At 44.4% G+C, this 18,364-nt stretch overlaps 1 protein-coding gene across 1 annotated transcript in view; it reads right to left on the reverse strand.

Annotated features, from left to right (window-relative positions):
• Positions 1 to 9,590: 9,590 nt before the first annotated feature.
• The window catches only part of trip11 (thyroid hormone receptor interactor 11), a 70,341-nt gene continuing 61,567 nt past the window's right edge, over positions 9,591 to 18,364 (reverse strand). The window contains exons 31-33 of the mRNA XM_071382817.1: positions 17,219 to 17,344; positions 15,930 to 16,077; positions 9,591 to 12,904 (exon numbers count right to left, since the gene is read on the reverse strand). Of these exons, the coding sequence (XP_071238918.1) occupies positions 12,672 to 12,904; positions 15,930 to 16,077; positions 17,219 to 17,344 (507 nt within the window). The 3' untranslated portion in view covers positions 9,591 to 12,671. The remainder of the gene's footprint in view (positions 12,905 to 15,929; positions 16,078 to 17,218; positions 17,345 to 18,364) is intronic.

Consider the following 18,364-nt stretch of genomic DNA (forward strand, 5'->3'; position numbering starts at 1 on the left):
TCAACAAGATATGTTAAATAACAGTCTTAAAAACCACTTGAAGGCAAATAAATTAGATTTGACTGTTCAGACACAAGTCACATGGCCAGGAATCACATTCGTATCTTATTTCAAACCACCTAAAGTGATGGCTTGAAATATCAGATTCCATGTGCTTTTTGGCGGTCCAGACTGCAGGAAATAGAACAGATACGAATTAGAGACGCAATTATATATATATATTTTTTTTTGTGACTTCAAATTTTTAACATTTTACTGCAGTGGGCTAAATCAGTGTCACACAGTGTTTCTTGGTAGTCATAAACAAATCTACTTTGAACCAAAAGTATACACCTCACTCATGGTTATGGGCTTAAAATAAGAAGAAACGTGTATCATGTCAGATACAGAGTTGAAATGTATTACGTTTTGAATTTGCATCCCAATATTATACTTTATAGACATCACAGACGGCGGGTTTTTTAAATAACGTTAATGAATTATAAACATTTTAAACAACATTCAATCCATGAGACTAGGAGCTGCACCACGGGCAGACATTATCTTCACCATATTCTATATGTTCTTGTAACGATCGTCTGTGGTGGAAGGAGGATCGGACCAAAGCGCAGCGTGGTAAGTGTTCATGATGATTTTTAATTCAAACTCAGAACACTAAACAAAACACGATGAACAAACGAAACAGTACCGCGTGGCGACAAACACTGACACGGAAGACAAACACCCACAAACCAAAAGACAAAACAGGCTACCTAAATATGGTTCCCAATCAGAGACAACGACTAACACCTGTCTCTGATTGAGAACCATATCAGGCCAAACGACAAACCCAACATAGAAACACAAAACATAGATAACCCACCCAACTCACGCCCTGACCACACTAAAACAAAGAAAATACAAAAGAACTATGGTCAGAACGTGACAGTTCTGTTTGATTCTATTCTGTCTGGTTCTGTAGCAACGTGAACGTCTGTTTGATTCTATTCTGTCTGGTTCTGTAGCAACGTGAACGTCTGTTTGATTCTATTCTATTCTGTCTGGTTCTGTAGCAACGTGAACGTCTGTTTGATTCTATTCTGTCTGGTTCTGTAGCAACGTGAACGTCTGTTTGATTCTATTCTGTCTGGTTCTGTAGCAACGTGAACGTCTGTTTGATTCCATACGTGAAGAACGGGGGTGGCAGCATCATGTTGTGGTGGTGCTTTGCTGCAGGAGGGACTGGTGCACTTCACAAAATAGATGGCATCATGAGGATGGAAAATTTAGTGGATATATTGAAGCAACATCTCAAGACATCAGTCAGGAAGTTAAAGCTTGGTCGCAAATGGGTCTTCCAAATGGACAATGACCCCAAGCATACTTCCAAAGTTGTGGCAAAATGGCTTAAGGACAACAAGGTAAGTCAAGGTATTGGAGTGGCCATCACAAAGCCCTGACCTCAATCCTATAGAAAATGTGTGGGCAGAACTGAAAAAGCCTGTGCGAGCAAGGAGGCCTACAAACCTGACTCAGTTTACGTATGGTTGGCTCCATGTGGGAATCAAAACCCAAGATCACCTTGCAACGCTCTACCAACTGAGCCACGTCATCGTTAGGTAATAACCCACTCTTTTAAAGCACAATGTACATAATCCACACTGGTTCTATGAAGGCAGTGATCTATTAAATCACAGTTGAGTGGAAGATGGTCAACCTCCTGTTGACTCGCTAATACCAGAACAATATTAGAAATACCTTGTTATACAAACCTGGTACGCCTCCAACAGCAGGTCATTCAGAGGTAAATTAGTCATATATATTTTTTATTTATTTAACCTTTATTTAATTAGGCAAGTCAGTTAAGAACAAATTCTTATTTACAATGACGGCCTACCCCAGCCAAACCCGGACGATGTTGGGCCAATTGTGCACCGCTGTAACGCTTGTCGTGGTTGGAAGAAGAGGACGACCAATGCGCAGTGTGGTAAGTGTCCATATTGTTTTAATACGAAATAATGAACACTGATCAAAAACAATAAAACGACAAACGAACACTCCTGTACGGTGAAACAAAACACAGAACAGAAAATAATCACCCACAAAACACAATGAAAAAAAGGCTACCTAAATATGGCTCCCAATCAGAGATAACGACTGACACCTGCCTCTGATTGAGAACCATACTAGGCCAAACACATAGAAATATAACAACAGAACAAAACATAGAAAAACAACATAGAATGCCCACCCCAACTCACGCCCTGACCAAACTAAAATAAAGACATAACATAGGAACTAAGGTCAGAATGTGACAATCGCCCTATGGGACTCCCAATCACGTCTGGATGTGATACAGCCTGGATTCGAACCAGGGTCTGTAGTGACGCCTCTAGCACTGAGATGCAGTGCCTTAGACCACTGCGCCACTCGGGAGCCCTATATGACCAAGTGTAGAATATTCAGACACTTTGTAACATAAATTAGGTAACTTTTCTGATATGCATAGGAGCGTATATACACTTAATTCGTAAAGTATTCAGACCCCTTCGCTTTCTCCACATTTTGTTACGTTAGTCTTATTGTAAAATTGAAAATCCAATATCCCGTAATGACAACGCGAAAGCAAATTACAAATAAAAAAACAAAAATTACTTATTTACATAAGTATTCAGACCCTTTGCTTTGAGACTAGAAATTGAGCTCAGGTGCATCCTGTTTCCATTGATCATCCTTGAGATGTTTCTTCAACCTGACTGGAGTCCAGCTGTGGTAAATTCAATTGATTGGACATGATTTGGAAAAGGCACATATCTGTCTATATAAAGGTCCCACAGTTGACAGTACATGTCAGAGCAAAAACCAAGCCATGAGGTGGAATGAATTGTCCGTAGAGCTCCGAGACATGATTGTGTCAAAGCACAGATCTGGGAAAGGGTACAAAAAAATGTCTGCAGCATTGAAGGTCCCCAAGAACACAGGGGCCTCCAAGAAGACTCGAGGCTGTAATCGCTGCCAAAGGTGCTTCAACAAAGTACTGAGTAAAGGGTCTGAATAACTATGTAAATATGAGTAATTTTTTATATTGAATACATTTGCAAAATTTTCTAAAAACCTGTTTTTGCTTTGTCATTATCAAATCAAATCAAATCAAATCAAATCAAATTTTATTAGTCACATACACATGGTTAGCAGATGTTAATGCGAGTGTAGCGAAATGCTTGTGCTTCTAGTTCCGACAATGCAGTAATAACCAACAAGTAATCTAACCTAACAATTCCACAACTACTACCTTATACACACACAAGTGTAAAGGGATAAAGAATATGTACATAAAGATATATGAATGAGTGGTGGTACAGAACGGCATAGGCAAGATGCAGTAGATGGTATAGAGTACGGTATATACATATGAGATGAGTACTGTAGGGTATGTAAACATAAAGTGGCATAGTTTAAAGTGGCTAGTGGTACATGTATTACATAAAGATGGCAAGATGCAGTAGATGATATAGAGTACAGTATATACATATGAGATGGGTAATGTAGGGTATGTAAACATTATATTAAGTGGCATTGTTTAAAGTGGCTAGTGGTACATTTTTACATAATTTCCATCAATTCCCATTTTTAAAGTGGCTGGAGTTGAGTCAGTATGTTGGCAGCGGCCGCTAAATGTTAGTGGTGGCTGTTTAACAGTCTGATGGCCTTGAGATAGAAGCTGTTTTTCAGTCTCTCGGTCCCTGCTTTGATGCACCTGTACTGACCTCGCCTTCTGGATGATAGCGGGGTGAACAGGCAGTGGCTTGGGTGGTTGTTGTCCTTGATGATCTTTATGGCCTTCCTGTGACATCGGGTGGTGTAGGTGTCCTGGAGGGCAGGTAGTTTGCCCCCGGTGATGCGTTCTGCAGACCTCACTACCCTCTGGAGAGCCTTACGGTTGTGGGCGGAGCAGTTGCCGTACCAGGCGGTGATACAGCCCGACAGGATGCTCTCGATTGTGCATCTGTAGAAGTTTGTGAGTGCTTTTGGTGACAAGCCGAATTTCTTCAGCCTCCTGAGGTTGAAGAGGCGCTGCTGCGCCTTCTTCACGACGCTGTCTGTGTGGGTGGACCAATTCAGTTTGTCCGTGATGTGTACACCGAGGAACTTAAAACTTTCCACCTTCTCCACTACTGACCCGTCGATGTGGATAGGGGGGTGCTCCCTCTGCTGTTTCCTGAAGTCCACAATCATCTCCTTTGTTTTGTTGACGTTGAGTGTGAGGTTATTTTCCTGACACCACACTCCGAGGGCCCTCACCTCCTCCCTGTAGGCCGTCTCGTCGTTGTTGGTAATCAAGCCTACCACTGTAGTGTCATCCGCAAACTTGATGATTGAGTTGGAGGCGTGCATGGCCACGCAGTCGTGGGTGAACAGGGAGTACAGGAGAGGGCTCAGAACGCACCCTTGTGGGGCCCCAGTGTTGAGGATCAGCGGGGTGGAGATGTTGTTACCTACCCTCACCACCTGGGGGCGGCCCGTCAGGAAGTCCAGGACCCAGTTGCACAGGGCGGGGTCGAGACCCAGGGTCTCGAGCTTGATGACGAGTTTGGAGGGTACTATGGTGTTAAATGCTGAGCTGTAATCGATGAACAGCATTCTCACATGGGTATTCCTCTTGTCCAGATGGGTTAGGGCAGTGTGCAGTGTGGTTGCGATTGCGTCGTCTGTGGACCTATTGGGTCGGTAAGCAAATTGGAGTGGGTCTAGGGTGTCCGGTAGGGTGGAGGTGATATGGTCCTTGACTAGTCTCTCAAAGCACTTCATGATGACGGAAGTGAGTGCTACGGGGCGGTAGTCGTTTAGCTCAGTTACCTTAGCTTTCTTGGGAACAGGAACAATGGTGGCCCTCTTGAAGCATGTGGGAACAGCAGACTGGGATAAGGATTGATTGAATATGTCCGTAAACACACCAGCCAGCTGGTCTGCGCATGCTCTGAGGACGCGGCTGGGAATGCCGTCTGGGCCTGCAGCCTTGCGAGGGTTAACACGTTTAAATGTTTTACTCACCTCGGCTGCAGTGAAGGAGAGCCCGCAGGTTTTGGTAGGGGGCCGTGTCAGTGGCACTGTATTGTCCTCAAAGCGGGCAAAAAAGTTGTTTAGCCTGTCTGGGAGCAAGACATCCTGGTCCGCGACGGGGCTGGTTTTCTTTTTGTAATCCGTGATTGACTGTAGACCCTGCCACATACCTCTTGTGTCTGAGCTGTTGAATTGCGACTCGATTTTGTCTCTGTACTGGGACTTAGCCTGTTTGATTGCCTTGCGGAGAGAATAGCTACACTGTTTGTATTCGGTCATGCTTCCGGTCACCTTGCCCTGGTTAAAAGCAGTGGTTCGCGCTTTCAGTTTCACGCGAATGCTGCCGTCAATCCACGGTTTCTGGTTTGGGAATGTTTTAATCGTTGCTGTGGGTACGACATCGTCAATGCACTTCCTAATGAACTCGCTCACCGAATCAGCATATTCGTCCATATTGTTGTTGGACGCAATGCGGAACATATTCCAATCCGCGTGATCGAAGCAGTCTTGAAGAGTGGAATCAGATTGGTCGGACCAGCGTTGAACAGACCTGAGCGCGGGAGCTTGTTGTTTTAGTTTCTGTTTGTATTATGGGGAAATAGTCATGGTAGCCATTTGATTTGTTGTTCAGGAGTCTTACAGTATGGCTTGGGGGTAGAAGCTATTTAGGAGCCTCTTGGACCAAGACTAGGTGCTCCGGTAACGCTTGCCGTGCGGTAGCAGAGAGAACAGTCTATGACTAGGGTGGCTGGAGTCTTTGACAATTTTTAGGGCCTTCCTCTGACACTGCCTGGTGTAGAGGTCCTGGATGGCAGGAAACTTGGCCCCGGGATGTACTGGGCCCGTTCGCACTACCCTCTGTAGTGCCTTGCGGGCGGAGGCCGAGCAGTTGCCATACCAGGCAGTGATGCAACCAGTCAGGATGCTCTCGATGGTGCAGCTGTAAAGGCTAGTTGTTCTGAGTTGCAGCGTATACAGAGGCTAGCTGTTCTTTGCTGAGGAGGTCAAGGTGGAAAATCAAAATACCTGGAGATACTTGTGGAGATCATGAAACATATTAAGCTGATAAATCAGGTTTTTGTCTCAAACTCAAAGGCAGCGTCTCAAATGGCACCGATTCCCCAAAAAGTGCACTGCTTTTGACCGGAACCCTATGGGAACCTTATGGAACCCTATGGGAACCTTATGGAACACTATGGGAACCTTATGGAACACTATGGAAACCTTATGGAACACTATGGGAACAGTATGGGAACACTATGGGAACCTTATGGAACCCTATGGGAACCTTATGGAACACTATGGGAACACTATGGGAACCTTATGGAACCCTATGGGAACCTTATGGAACACTATGGGAACCTTATGGAACACTATGGGAACCTTATGGAACCCTATGGGAACCTTATGGAACACTATGGGAACCTTATGGAACCCTATGGGAACCTTATGGAACACTATGGGAACCTTATGGAACCCTATGGGAACCTTATGGAACCCTATGGGAACCTTATGGAACCCTATGGGAACCTTATGGAACACTATGGGAACCTTATGGAACACTATGGGAACCTTATGGAACCCTATGGGAACCTTATGGAACACTATGGGAACCTTATGGAACCCTATGGGAACCTTATGGAACACTATGGGAACCTTATGGAACCCTATGGGAACCTTATGGAACCCTATGGGAACCTTATGGAACACTATGGGAACCTTATGGAACCCTATGGGAACCTTATGGAACCCTATGGGAACCTTATGGAACACTATGGGAACCTTATGGAACACTATGGGAACCTTATGGAACACTATGGGAACCTTATGGAACACTATGGGAACCTTATGGAACACTATGGGAACCTTATGGAACACTATGGGAACCTTATGGAACACTATGGGAACCTTATGGAACCCTATGGGAACCTTATGGAACACCTATGGGAACCTTATGGAACACTATGGGAACCTTATGGAACACTATGGGAACCTTATGGAACACTATGGGAACCTTATGGAACACTATGGGAACCTTATGGAACCCTATGGGAACCTTATGGAACACTATGGGAACCTTATGGAACACTATGGGAACCTTATGGAACACTATGGGAACCTTATGGAACACTATGGGAACCTTATGGAACACTATGGGAACCTTATGGAACACTATGGGAACCTTATGGAACACTATGGGAACCTTATGGAACCCTATGGGAACCTTATGGAACACTATGGGAACCTTATGGAACCCTATGGGAACCTTATGGAACGACTATGGGAACCTTATGGAACACTATGGGAACCTTATGGAACACTATGGGAACCTTATGGGACACTATGGGAACCTTATGGAACCCTATGGGAACCTTATGGAACCCTATGGGAACCTTATGGAATCCTATGGGAACCTTATGGAACACTATGGGAACCTTATGGAACACTATGGGAACCTTATGGAACACTATGGGAACCTTATGGAACCCTATGGGAACCTTATGGAACACTATGGGAACCTTATGGAACACTATGGGAACCTTATGGAACCCTATGGGAACCTTATGGAACACTATGGGAACCTTATGGAACCCTATGGGAACCTTATGGAACCCTATGGGAACCTTATGGAACACTATGGGAACCTTATGGAACCCTACGGGAACCTTATGGAACACTATGGGAACCTTATGGAACACTATGGGAACCTTATGGAACCCTATGGGAACCTTATGGAACACTATGGGAACCTTATGGAACCCTATGGGAACCTTATGGAACCCTATGGGAACCTTATGGAACACTATGGGAACCTTATGGAACCCTATGGGAACCTTATGGAACACTATGGGAACCTTATGGAACCCTATGGGAACCTTATGGAACACTATGGGAACCTTATGGAACACTATGGGAACCTTATGGAACCCTATGGGAACCTTATGGAACCCTATGGGAACCTTATGGAACACTATGGGAACCTTATGGAACCCTATGGGAACCTTATGGAACACTATGGGAACCTTATGGAACCCTATGGGAACCTTATGGAACACTATGGGAACCTTATGGAACACTATGGGAACCTTATGGAACACTATGGGAACCTTATGGAACCCTATGGGAACCTTATGGAACACTATGGGAACCTTATGGAACCCTATGGGAACCTTATGGAACACTATGGGAACCTTATGGAACACTATGGGAACCTTATGGAACCCTATGGGAACCTTATGGAACACTATGGGAACCTTATGGAACACTATGGGAACCTTATGGAACCCTATGGGAACCTTATGGAACACTATGGGAACACTATGGGAACACTATGGAACCTTATGGAACACTATGGGAACCTTATGGAACACTATGGAACCTTATGGAACCCTATGGGAACCTTATGGAACACTATGGGAACCTTATGGAACACTATGGGAACCTTATGGAACACTATGGGAACCTTATGGAACCCTATGGGAACCTTATGGAACACTATGGGAACCTTATGGAACCCTATGGGAACCTTATGGAACACTATGGGAACCTTATGGAACACTATGGGAACCTTATGGAACCCTATGGGAACCTTATGGAACACTATGGGAACCTTATGGAACCCTATGGGAACCTTATGGAACCCTATGGGAACCTTATGGAACACTATGGGAACCTTATGGAACACTATGGGAACCTTATGGAACACTATGGGAACCTTATGGAACACTATGGGAACCTTATGGAACACTATGGGAACCTTATGGAACACTATGGGAACCTTATGGAACCCTATGGGAACCTTATGGAACACTATGGGAACCTTATGGAACACTATGGGAACCTTATGGAACCCTATGGGAACCTTATGGAACACTATGGGAACCTTATGGAACACTATGGGAACCTTATGGGACACTATGGGAACCTTATGGAACACTATGGAAACCTTATGGAACCCTATGGGAACCTTATGGAACACTATGGGAACCTTATGGAACACTATGGGAACCTTATGGAACACTATGGGAACCTTATGGAACACTATGGAAACCTTATGGAACACTATGGAAACCTTATGGAACGCTATGGGAACCTTATGGAACGCTATGGGAACCTTATGGAACGCTATGGGAACCCACTATGGGAACCTTATGGAACGCTATGGGAACCTTATGGAACGCTATGGGAACCTTATGGAACGCTATGGGAACCTTATGGGCCCTATGGGAACCTTATGGAACGCTATGGGAACCTTATGGAGCGCTATGGGAACCTTATGGAGCGCTATGGGAACCGTATGGAACGCTATGGGAACCTTATGGAACGCTATGGGAACCTTATGGAACGCTATGGGAACCTTATGGAACGCTATGGGCCCTATGGAACCTTATGGAACGCTATGCTAACCTTATAGAACGCTATGGGCCCTATGGAACGCTATGGGAACCTTATGGGTCCCGGTCAAAAGTAGTGCAATGTGTACAGGGAATAGGGTGCAATTTGAGACGCAACCAAATAGCTTCAACTCAAAAGGAGGAGACAGACCTACATACTTTTGAAGGGTAGTAATACCTTTATTTTATCAAAACAACCAACATAGCAAGTCACTAGTTATCTGAGTGTTCTTCTATTTTTAGTTCCCCCCCCCCAAAAAAATGTATTAACACTTCTCTATCTGAGGGGTTTCCTAGTAATTCATTACCACTTCTCTGAGACTGCATCTTTAACATGTTTTGGGGAGTATGAGGATATATAATTTCAATATTATTTGACTATTTTATCATCTCGGAAGTATGGGTGAAAATCATTTTCCAGCAGTTGACTGTGGAGGATATTCCAAGAAAAATGTAGAGCTAACTTGACATAGTTGGCGAGAGGTAAAGCTTTTTAATGTTCAGTTGTTATTACAACTTTGTAAATATATATTTGTATTTAATAATTTACAAACCAAATCATATACCTTTATATCTTAATAGCAAAATTGGTAGACACTTTGGACAGTACTTCCAGAACTGCCTTAATTATTATTAAAATATCACCCATTTACACATACACTACCAGTCTAAAGTTTGGACACACCTACTCATTCAAGGGTTTTTCTTTATTTTCTCCATTGTAGAATAATAGTGAAGACATCAAAATGATGAAATAACACATATTGAATAAAAATAAAAATAAATAAAAATATTTTATATTTGAGATTCTTCAAAGTAGCCACCCTTTGCCTTGATGACAGCTTTTCACACTCTTGGCATTCTCTCAACCAGCTTCATGAAGTAGTCACCTGGAATGCATTTCAATTAACAGGTGTGACTTGTTAAAAGTGAATGTGGAATTTCTTTCCTTCTTAATGTGTTTGAGCCAATCAGTTGTATTATGACAAGGTAGGGGTGGTATACAGAAGATAGCCTTATTTGGTAAAAGACCAAGTCCATATTATGACAAGAACAGCTCAAATAAGCAAAGAGAAACGACAGTCCATCATTACTTGAAGACATGAAGGTCCGTCAATACAGAACATTTTAAGAACTTTGAAAGATTCTTCAAGTGCAGTCGCAAAAACCATCAAGCGCTATGATGAAACTGACTCTCATGAGGACCGCCACAGGAAAGGAAGACCCAGAGTTACCTTTGCTGCAGAGGATAAGTTCATTAGAGTTACCAGCCTCAGAAATTGCAGCCCAAATAAATGCTTTACAGAGTTCAAGTAAGACATCTCAACTGTTCAGAGGACTGCGTGAATCAGGCCTTCATGGTCGAATTGCTGAAAAGAAACCACTACTAAAGGACACCAATAAGAAGAGGAGACTTGCTTGGGCGAAGAAACACAAGCAATGGACATTAGAGAAATCTGTCCTTTGGTCTGATGAGTCCAAATTTGAGATTTTTGGTTCCAACCGCCGTGTCTTTGTGAAACGCAGAGTAGGTGAACGGATGATCTCCGCATGTGTGGTTCCCACCGTGAAGCATGGAGGAGGAGGTGTGATGGTGTGGAGGTGCTTTGCTGATGACACTGTGATTTATTTAGAATTCAAGGCACACTTGACCAGCATGGCTACCACAGCATTCTGCAGCGATACGCCATCCCATCTGGTTTGCGCTTAGTGGGACTATCATTTGTTTTTCAACAGGACAATGACCCAACACACCTCCAGGCTATGTAAGGGCTATTTGACCAAGGTGGAGAATGATGGATTGCTGCATCAGATGAAGGAAAAGAGCCAACAAGTGCTCAGCATACGTGGGAAGTCAATCAAGACTGTTGGAAAAGCAATCCAGGTGAAGCTGGTTGAGAGAATGCCAAGAGTGTGCAAAAAAGCTGTCATCAAGGCAAAGGGTGGCTACTTTGAATTATCTCAAATATATTTTTATTTGTTTAACACTTTTCTAGTTACTACATGATTCCATGTGTGTTATTTAATAGTTTTGATGTCTTCACTAATATTCTACAATGTAGAAAATAGTAAAAATAAAGAAATACCCTGGAATGAATAGGTGTGTTTAAACTTTTGACTGATACTGTGTATGTATATATATATATATGTATATATATATATATATATATATATATATACATATACACACACATATATATACATATATATGTATACACACACATATATATACATATATATACATACATATATATACGTGTATACATATATATGTATATATATATACGTGTATACATATATATGTATATATATATATATATATACGTGTATACATATATATGTATATATATATATATATATATATATATATATATAATAGCACTGAATGTTTAATACATACAGCAGTGTTATATAATGCATCCAAATGGCACCCTATTCCCTACAGTGTACTACATTTGACCAAGGCTCTGGTAGGGATCGTAGGGATTAGGGTGCCATTTTGCCAGATCAGACAGATCATACTGAAGGCCTATGGCTAAAATGAAAGAATATAAAACATTAAGAATCTCCTACATCCCCCAAATTGTCCAACCCAGTCATATTTAGTAGAGATGTTCTCCCTCACTCACATACGTCACGTGACACAGCTATACCCAGGAGTCATTCACACACAGTTCCCTCTTTGTTCAATGCATAAACTGTCTGTCTGTAACAATATACCATGGCAGAAAAAGTTACAAAGACCGAGTGAGTGGGAGGGGACACTCCGGGCATTGAACAGCAAGTCCTGATTCTACCTCATCTCCTTAAAGCGTCAAATCGGTAGCTCAAACAACCAAAAACGTATGTACCAACGCAGAGTTCCCCTTTTAATAGTGCCAACAAAATATCAACAATATCAACTCGACAACAAACTGACAGTAAATCAGAGAGGGTCTGCCTGACATGTCCTGCTGTTTGGAGGTTAGAAGAACCATTATCCTGTGTAGAAGTTAATAGAACCATTATCCTGTGTAGAAGTTAATAGAACCATTATCCTGTGTAGAAGTTAGTAGAACCATTATCCTGTGTAGAAGTTAATAGAACCATTATCCCGTGTAGAAGTTAATAGAACCATCACTGAGTGACTGTTGGAAGAAAGCGGCACACAGTAATAACGGTCCTCCTCCATCTCAGTCTGTGTCTACGCTCCTCCTGATTGGATGAGGAGCTTTGAGTGACAGGCCGTGGCTCCAATCACTGCTTGAGTAAGTCTTTGAGCACCTGCCCTCCGCTCTCGGCAGAGACGGGCACGGGGGTGAAGGTAGGCAGGTTGTCTGAGATGGGTTTCATTAGGAGGTGGTGGTGTCCTCCCGACGCACTGGAACTAACACTCCCATGATGCATCAGCGGTACGGCCGCAGAGCGGGGAGCCAGGAAGGGGTTGGACTCCCCGGCTGCTCTCTGTCCCCTGCCGGCTGCCGCCCCTCCTGAGGAGGAAACAGAGGTCAGAGGTCAGAATAAGCTGGAGGCGGCAGGGGTTGAGAAGGCCCGGAACCTACGCTTCAGATTTGTTTGTTTACTTAAGAAGTAACCCTGGCCAGGTTCTTCATGACTGCTGCCTAGCTGCCTCCCACTGTAAATCATCCCTCTCACTCAACCCTGGCCAGGTTCTTCATGACTGCTGCCTAGCTGCCTCCCACTGTAAATCATCCCTCTCACTCAACCCTGGCCAGGTTCTTCATGACTGCTGCCTAGCTGCCTCCCACTGTAAATCATCCCTCTCACTCAACCCTGGCCAGGTTCTTCATGACTGCTGCCTAGCTGCCTCCCACTGTAAATCATCCCTCTCACTCAACCCTGGCCAGGTTCTTCATGACTGCTGCCTCGCTGCCTCCCACTGTAAATCATCCCTCTCACTCAACCCTGGCCAGGTTCTTCATGACTGCTGCCTAGCTGCCTCCCACTGTAAATCATCCCTCTCACTCAACCCTGGCCAGGTTCTTCATGACTGCTGCCTAGCTGCCTCCCACTGTAAATCATCCCTCTCACTCAACCCTGGCCAGGTTCTTCATGACTGCTGCCTCGCTGCCTCCCACTGTAAATCATCCCTCTCACTCAACCCTGGCCAGGTTCTTCATGACTGCTGCCTAGCTGCCTCCCACTGTAAATCATCCCTCTCACTCAACCCTGGCCAGGTTCTTCATGACTGCTGCCTAGCTGCCTCCCACTGTAAATCATCCCTCTCACTCAACCCTGGCCAGGTTCTTCATGACTGCTGCCTCGCTGCCTCCCACTGTAAATCATCCCTCTCACTCAACCCTGGCCAGGTTCTTCATGACTGCTGCCTAGCTGCCTCCCACTGTAAATCATCCCTCTCACTCAACCCTGGCCAGGTTCTTCATGACTGCTGCCTAGCTGCCTCCCACTGTAAATCATCCCTCTCACTCAACCCTGGCCAGGTTCTTCATGACTGCTGCCTAGCTGCCTCCCACTGTAAATCATCCCTCTCACTCAACCCTGGCCAGGTTCTTCATGACTGCTGCCTAGCTGCCTCCCACTGTAAATCATCCCTCTCACTCAACCCTGGCCAGGTTCTTCATGACTGCTGCCTAGCTGCCTCCCACTGTAAATCATCCCTCTCACTCAACCCTGGCCAGGTTCTTCATGACTGCTGCCTAGCTGCCTCCCACTGTAAATCATCCCTCTCACTCAACCCTGGCCAGGTTCTTCATGACTGCTGCCTAGCTGCCTCCCACTGTAAATCATCCCTCTCACTCAACCCTGGCCAGGTTCTTCATGACTGCTGCCTAGCTGCCTCCCACTGTTAATCATCCCTCTCACTCAACCCTGGCCAAGTTCTTCATGACTGCTGCCTAGCTGCCTCCCACTGTAAATCATCCCTCTCACTCAACCCTGGCCAGGTTCTTCATGACTGCTGCCTCGCTGCCTCCCACTGTAAATCATCCCTCTCACTCAACCCTGGCCAGGTTCTTCATGACTGCTGCCTAGCTGCCTCCCACTGTAAATCATCCCTCTCACTCAACCCTGGCCAGGTTCTTCATGACTGCTGCCTAGCTGCCTCCCACTGTAAATCATCCATCTCACTCAACCCTGGCCAGGTTCTGCCTAGCTGCCTCAGTCTCAACCCTCAGTCAGAACCACTGCTACACTGCCCGCTAAACTTCACCCTGAAACAATATTACCATGAGAGCATTACCTCACCCTGGAACAATATTACCATGAGAGCATTACCTCACCCTGAAACAATATTACCATGAGAGCATTACCTCACCCTGGAACAATATTACCATGACAGCATTACCTCACCCTGGAACAATATTACCATGAGAGCATTACCTCACCCTGGAACAATATTACCATGACAGCATTACCTCACCCTGGAACAATATTACCATGAGAGCATTACCTCACCCTGGAACAATATTACCATGAGAGCATTACCTCACCCTGGAACAATATTACCATGACAGCATTACCTCACCCTGGAACAATATTACCATGACAGCATTACCTCACCCTGAAACAATATTACCATGAGAGCATTACCTCACCCTGGAACAATATTACCATGAGAGCATTACCTCACCCTGGAACAATATTACCATGACAGCATTACCTCACCCTGAAACAATATTACAATGACAGCATTACCTCACCCTGGAACAATATTACCATGAGAGCATTACCTCACCCTGGAACAATATTACCATGAGAGCATTACCTCACCCTGGAACAATATTACCATGACAGCATTACCTCACCCTGGAACAATATTACCATGAGAGCATTACCTCACCCTGGAACAATATTACCATGACAGCATTACCTCACCCTGAAACAATATTACCATGAGAGCATTACCTCACCCTGAAACAATATTACCATGACAGCATTACCTCACCCTGAAACAATATTACCATGACAGCATTACCTCACCCTGAAACAATATTACCATGACAGCATTACCTCACACTTGAACAATATTACCATGACAGCATTACCTCACCATGGAACAATATTACCATGACAGTATTATTTCACCCTTTAACAATATTACCATGACAACATTATTTCACCCTTGAACAATATTACCATGACAACATTATTTCACCCTGGAACAATATTACCATGACAGCATTACCTCACCCTGGAACAATATTACCATGACAGCATTACCTCACCCTGAAACAATATTACCATGACAGCATTACCTCACACTTGAACAATATTACCATGACAGCATTACCTCACCATGGAACAATATTACCATGACAGTATTATTTCACCCTTTAACAATATTACCATGACAACATTATTTCACCCTTGAACAATATTACCATGACAACATTATTTCACCCTGGAACAATATTACCATGACAGCATTACCTCACCCTGGAACAATATTACCATGACAGCATTACCTCACCCTGAAACAATATTACCATGACAGCATTATTTCACCCTGGAACAATATTACCATGACAGCATTACCTTCTGGTTGTTGAGCCCAGGCTGAGCTGGTGGTCCTCCCAGGAGGCGGGGCACTGAGAGGTTTGATGTCATAGACAGGAAGTCTGGGGGCAGGGAGTGCCGGCCTAGACTCCACCTCCAGGAACTTTACAAACATCTCAGAGAACGACTGGAAAAGAACAGAAGAGATCAGAGAACTACCGGAGAAGAACAACAACAGAGAACTACCAGAGAAGAAGAACAACAGAGAACTACCAGAGAAGAAGAACAACAGAGAACTACCAGAGAAGAAGAACAACAGAGAACTACCAGAGAAGAAGAACAACAGAGAACTACCAGAGAAGAAGAACAACAGAGAACTACCAGAGAAGAAGAACAACAGAGAACTACCAGAGAAGAAGAAGAAGAGAACTACCAGAGAAGAAGAAGAAGAGAACTACCAGAGAAGAAGAACAACAGAGAACTACCAGAGAAGAAGAACAACAGAGAACTACCAGAGAAGAAGAAGAAGGGAACTACCAGAGAAGAAGAACAACAGAGAACTACCAGAGAAGAAGAACAACAGAGAACTACCAGAGAAGAAGAACAACAGAGAACTACCAGAGAAGAAGAACAACAGAGAACTACCAGAGAAGAAGAACAGAAGATCAAAGTAGGGTAGCTGGGTACCAAAGTTAGTTTAGGTACGTGTGTGCATATGTGTCGATATGTGTGCGCATATCTGTGTGTGTCTGTGTGCGCATATCTGTGTGTGTCTGTGTGTCCATATCTGTGTGTGTCTGTGTGTCCATATCTGTGTGTGTGTGTGTGTCCAGATCTCTGTGTGTGTGTGTGTGTGTGTCCATATCTCTCTGTGTGTGTGTCCATATCTCTGTGTGTGTGTGTGTCCATATCTGTATGTGTGTGTGTGTCCATATCTCTGTCTGTGTGTGTGTCTATATCTGTGTGTGTGTCTATATCTGTGTGTGTGTGTGTCTATATCTGTGTGTGTCCATATCTGTGTCTATATCTGTGTGTGTGTCTATATCTGTGTGTGTCCATATCTGTGTGTGTGTGTCTATATCTGTGTCTATATCTGTGTGTGTGTGTCTATATCTGTGTGTGTCTATATCTGTGTGTGTGTGTCCATATTTGTGTGTGTCCATATCTGTGTGTGTCCATATTTGTGTGTGTCCATATTTGTGTCTATATCTGTGTGTGTGTGTCTATATCTGTGTGTGTCTATATCTGTGTGTGTGTGTCTATATCTGTGTGTGTCCATATCTGTGTGTGTGTGTCTATATCTGTGTGCATAATGTCCATATACTCACGTTGTTGAAGCCCCCCTGTCCTGCTCCAGGTCTCTGTGGTGTGTTGGGGACACTCTGTACAGCTCTGCCTCCCAACCAGCCGGGCACCCAGCCGCCGACACCATGGCCTCCCTCCTCCTCCAACAGCTACAGGGACATAGGTTAGAGGTCAGAGTTCACGATTAGTCAGGGACAGAGTGAGGTGACCACAAATCCGGGATTAGAGGTTACGTAGTGGTGGAGAGTCGACTCCAAAAGAGTTGATTCCTCGACCACCGAGAGCCGGAGTCGACTCCAAAAGAGTTGATTCCTCGACCACCGAGAGCCGGAGTCGACTCCAAAAGAGTTGATTCCTCGACCACCGAGAGCCGGAGTCGACTCCAAAAGAGTTGATTCCTCGACCACCGAGAGCCGGAGTCGACTCCAAAAGAGTTGATTCCTCGACCACCGAGAGCCGGAGTCGACTCCAAAAGAGTTGATTCCTCGACCACCGAGAGCCGGTGTCGACTTCAAAAGAGTTGATTCCTCGACCACCGAGAGCCGGAGTCGACTCCAAAAGAGTTGATTCCTCGACCACCGAGAGCCGACTCCAAAAGAGTTGATTTCTCGACCACCGAGAACCGGAGTCGACTCCAAAAGAGTTGATTCCTCGACCACCGAGAGCCGGAGTTGACTCCAAAAAATCCTGGAGTCTTTCCACCCCGATTGGTCCAAAACACTGTTCCAACCCAGTACAATACTCCTTGAGTGATCGCTGATTGGTCCAAAACACTGTTCCAACCCAGTACAATACTCCTTGAGTGATCTCTGATTGGTCCAAAACACTGTTCCAACCCAGTACAATACTCCTTGAGTGATCGCTGATTGGTCCAAAACACTGTTCCAACCCAATACAATACTCCTTGAGTGATCGCTGATTGGTCCAAAACACTGTTCCAACCCAATACAATACTCCTTGAGTGATCTCTGATTGGTCCAAAACACTGTTCCAACCCAGTACAATACTCCTTGAGTGATCGCTGATTGGTCCAAAACACTGTTCCAACCCAGTACAATACTCCTTGAGTGATCGCTGATTGGTCTAAAACGCTGTTCCAACCCAGTACAATACTCCGTGAGTGATCTCTGATTGGTCCAAAACACTGTTGTGAAACTATCATAAGTAGG

The sequence above is a fragment of the Salvelinus alpinus genome, chromosome 34 (genome assembly GCF_045679555.1).
Source record: "Salvelinus alpinus chromosome 34, SLU_Salpinus.1, whole genome shotgun sequence".
In the NCBI taxonomy this organism is placed as follows: Eukaryota; Metazoa; Chordata; class Actinopteri; order Salmoniformes; family Salmonidae; genus Salvelinus; species Salvelinus alpinus.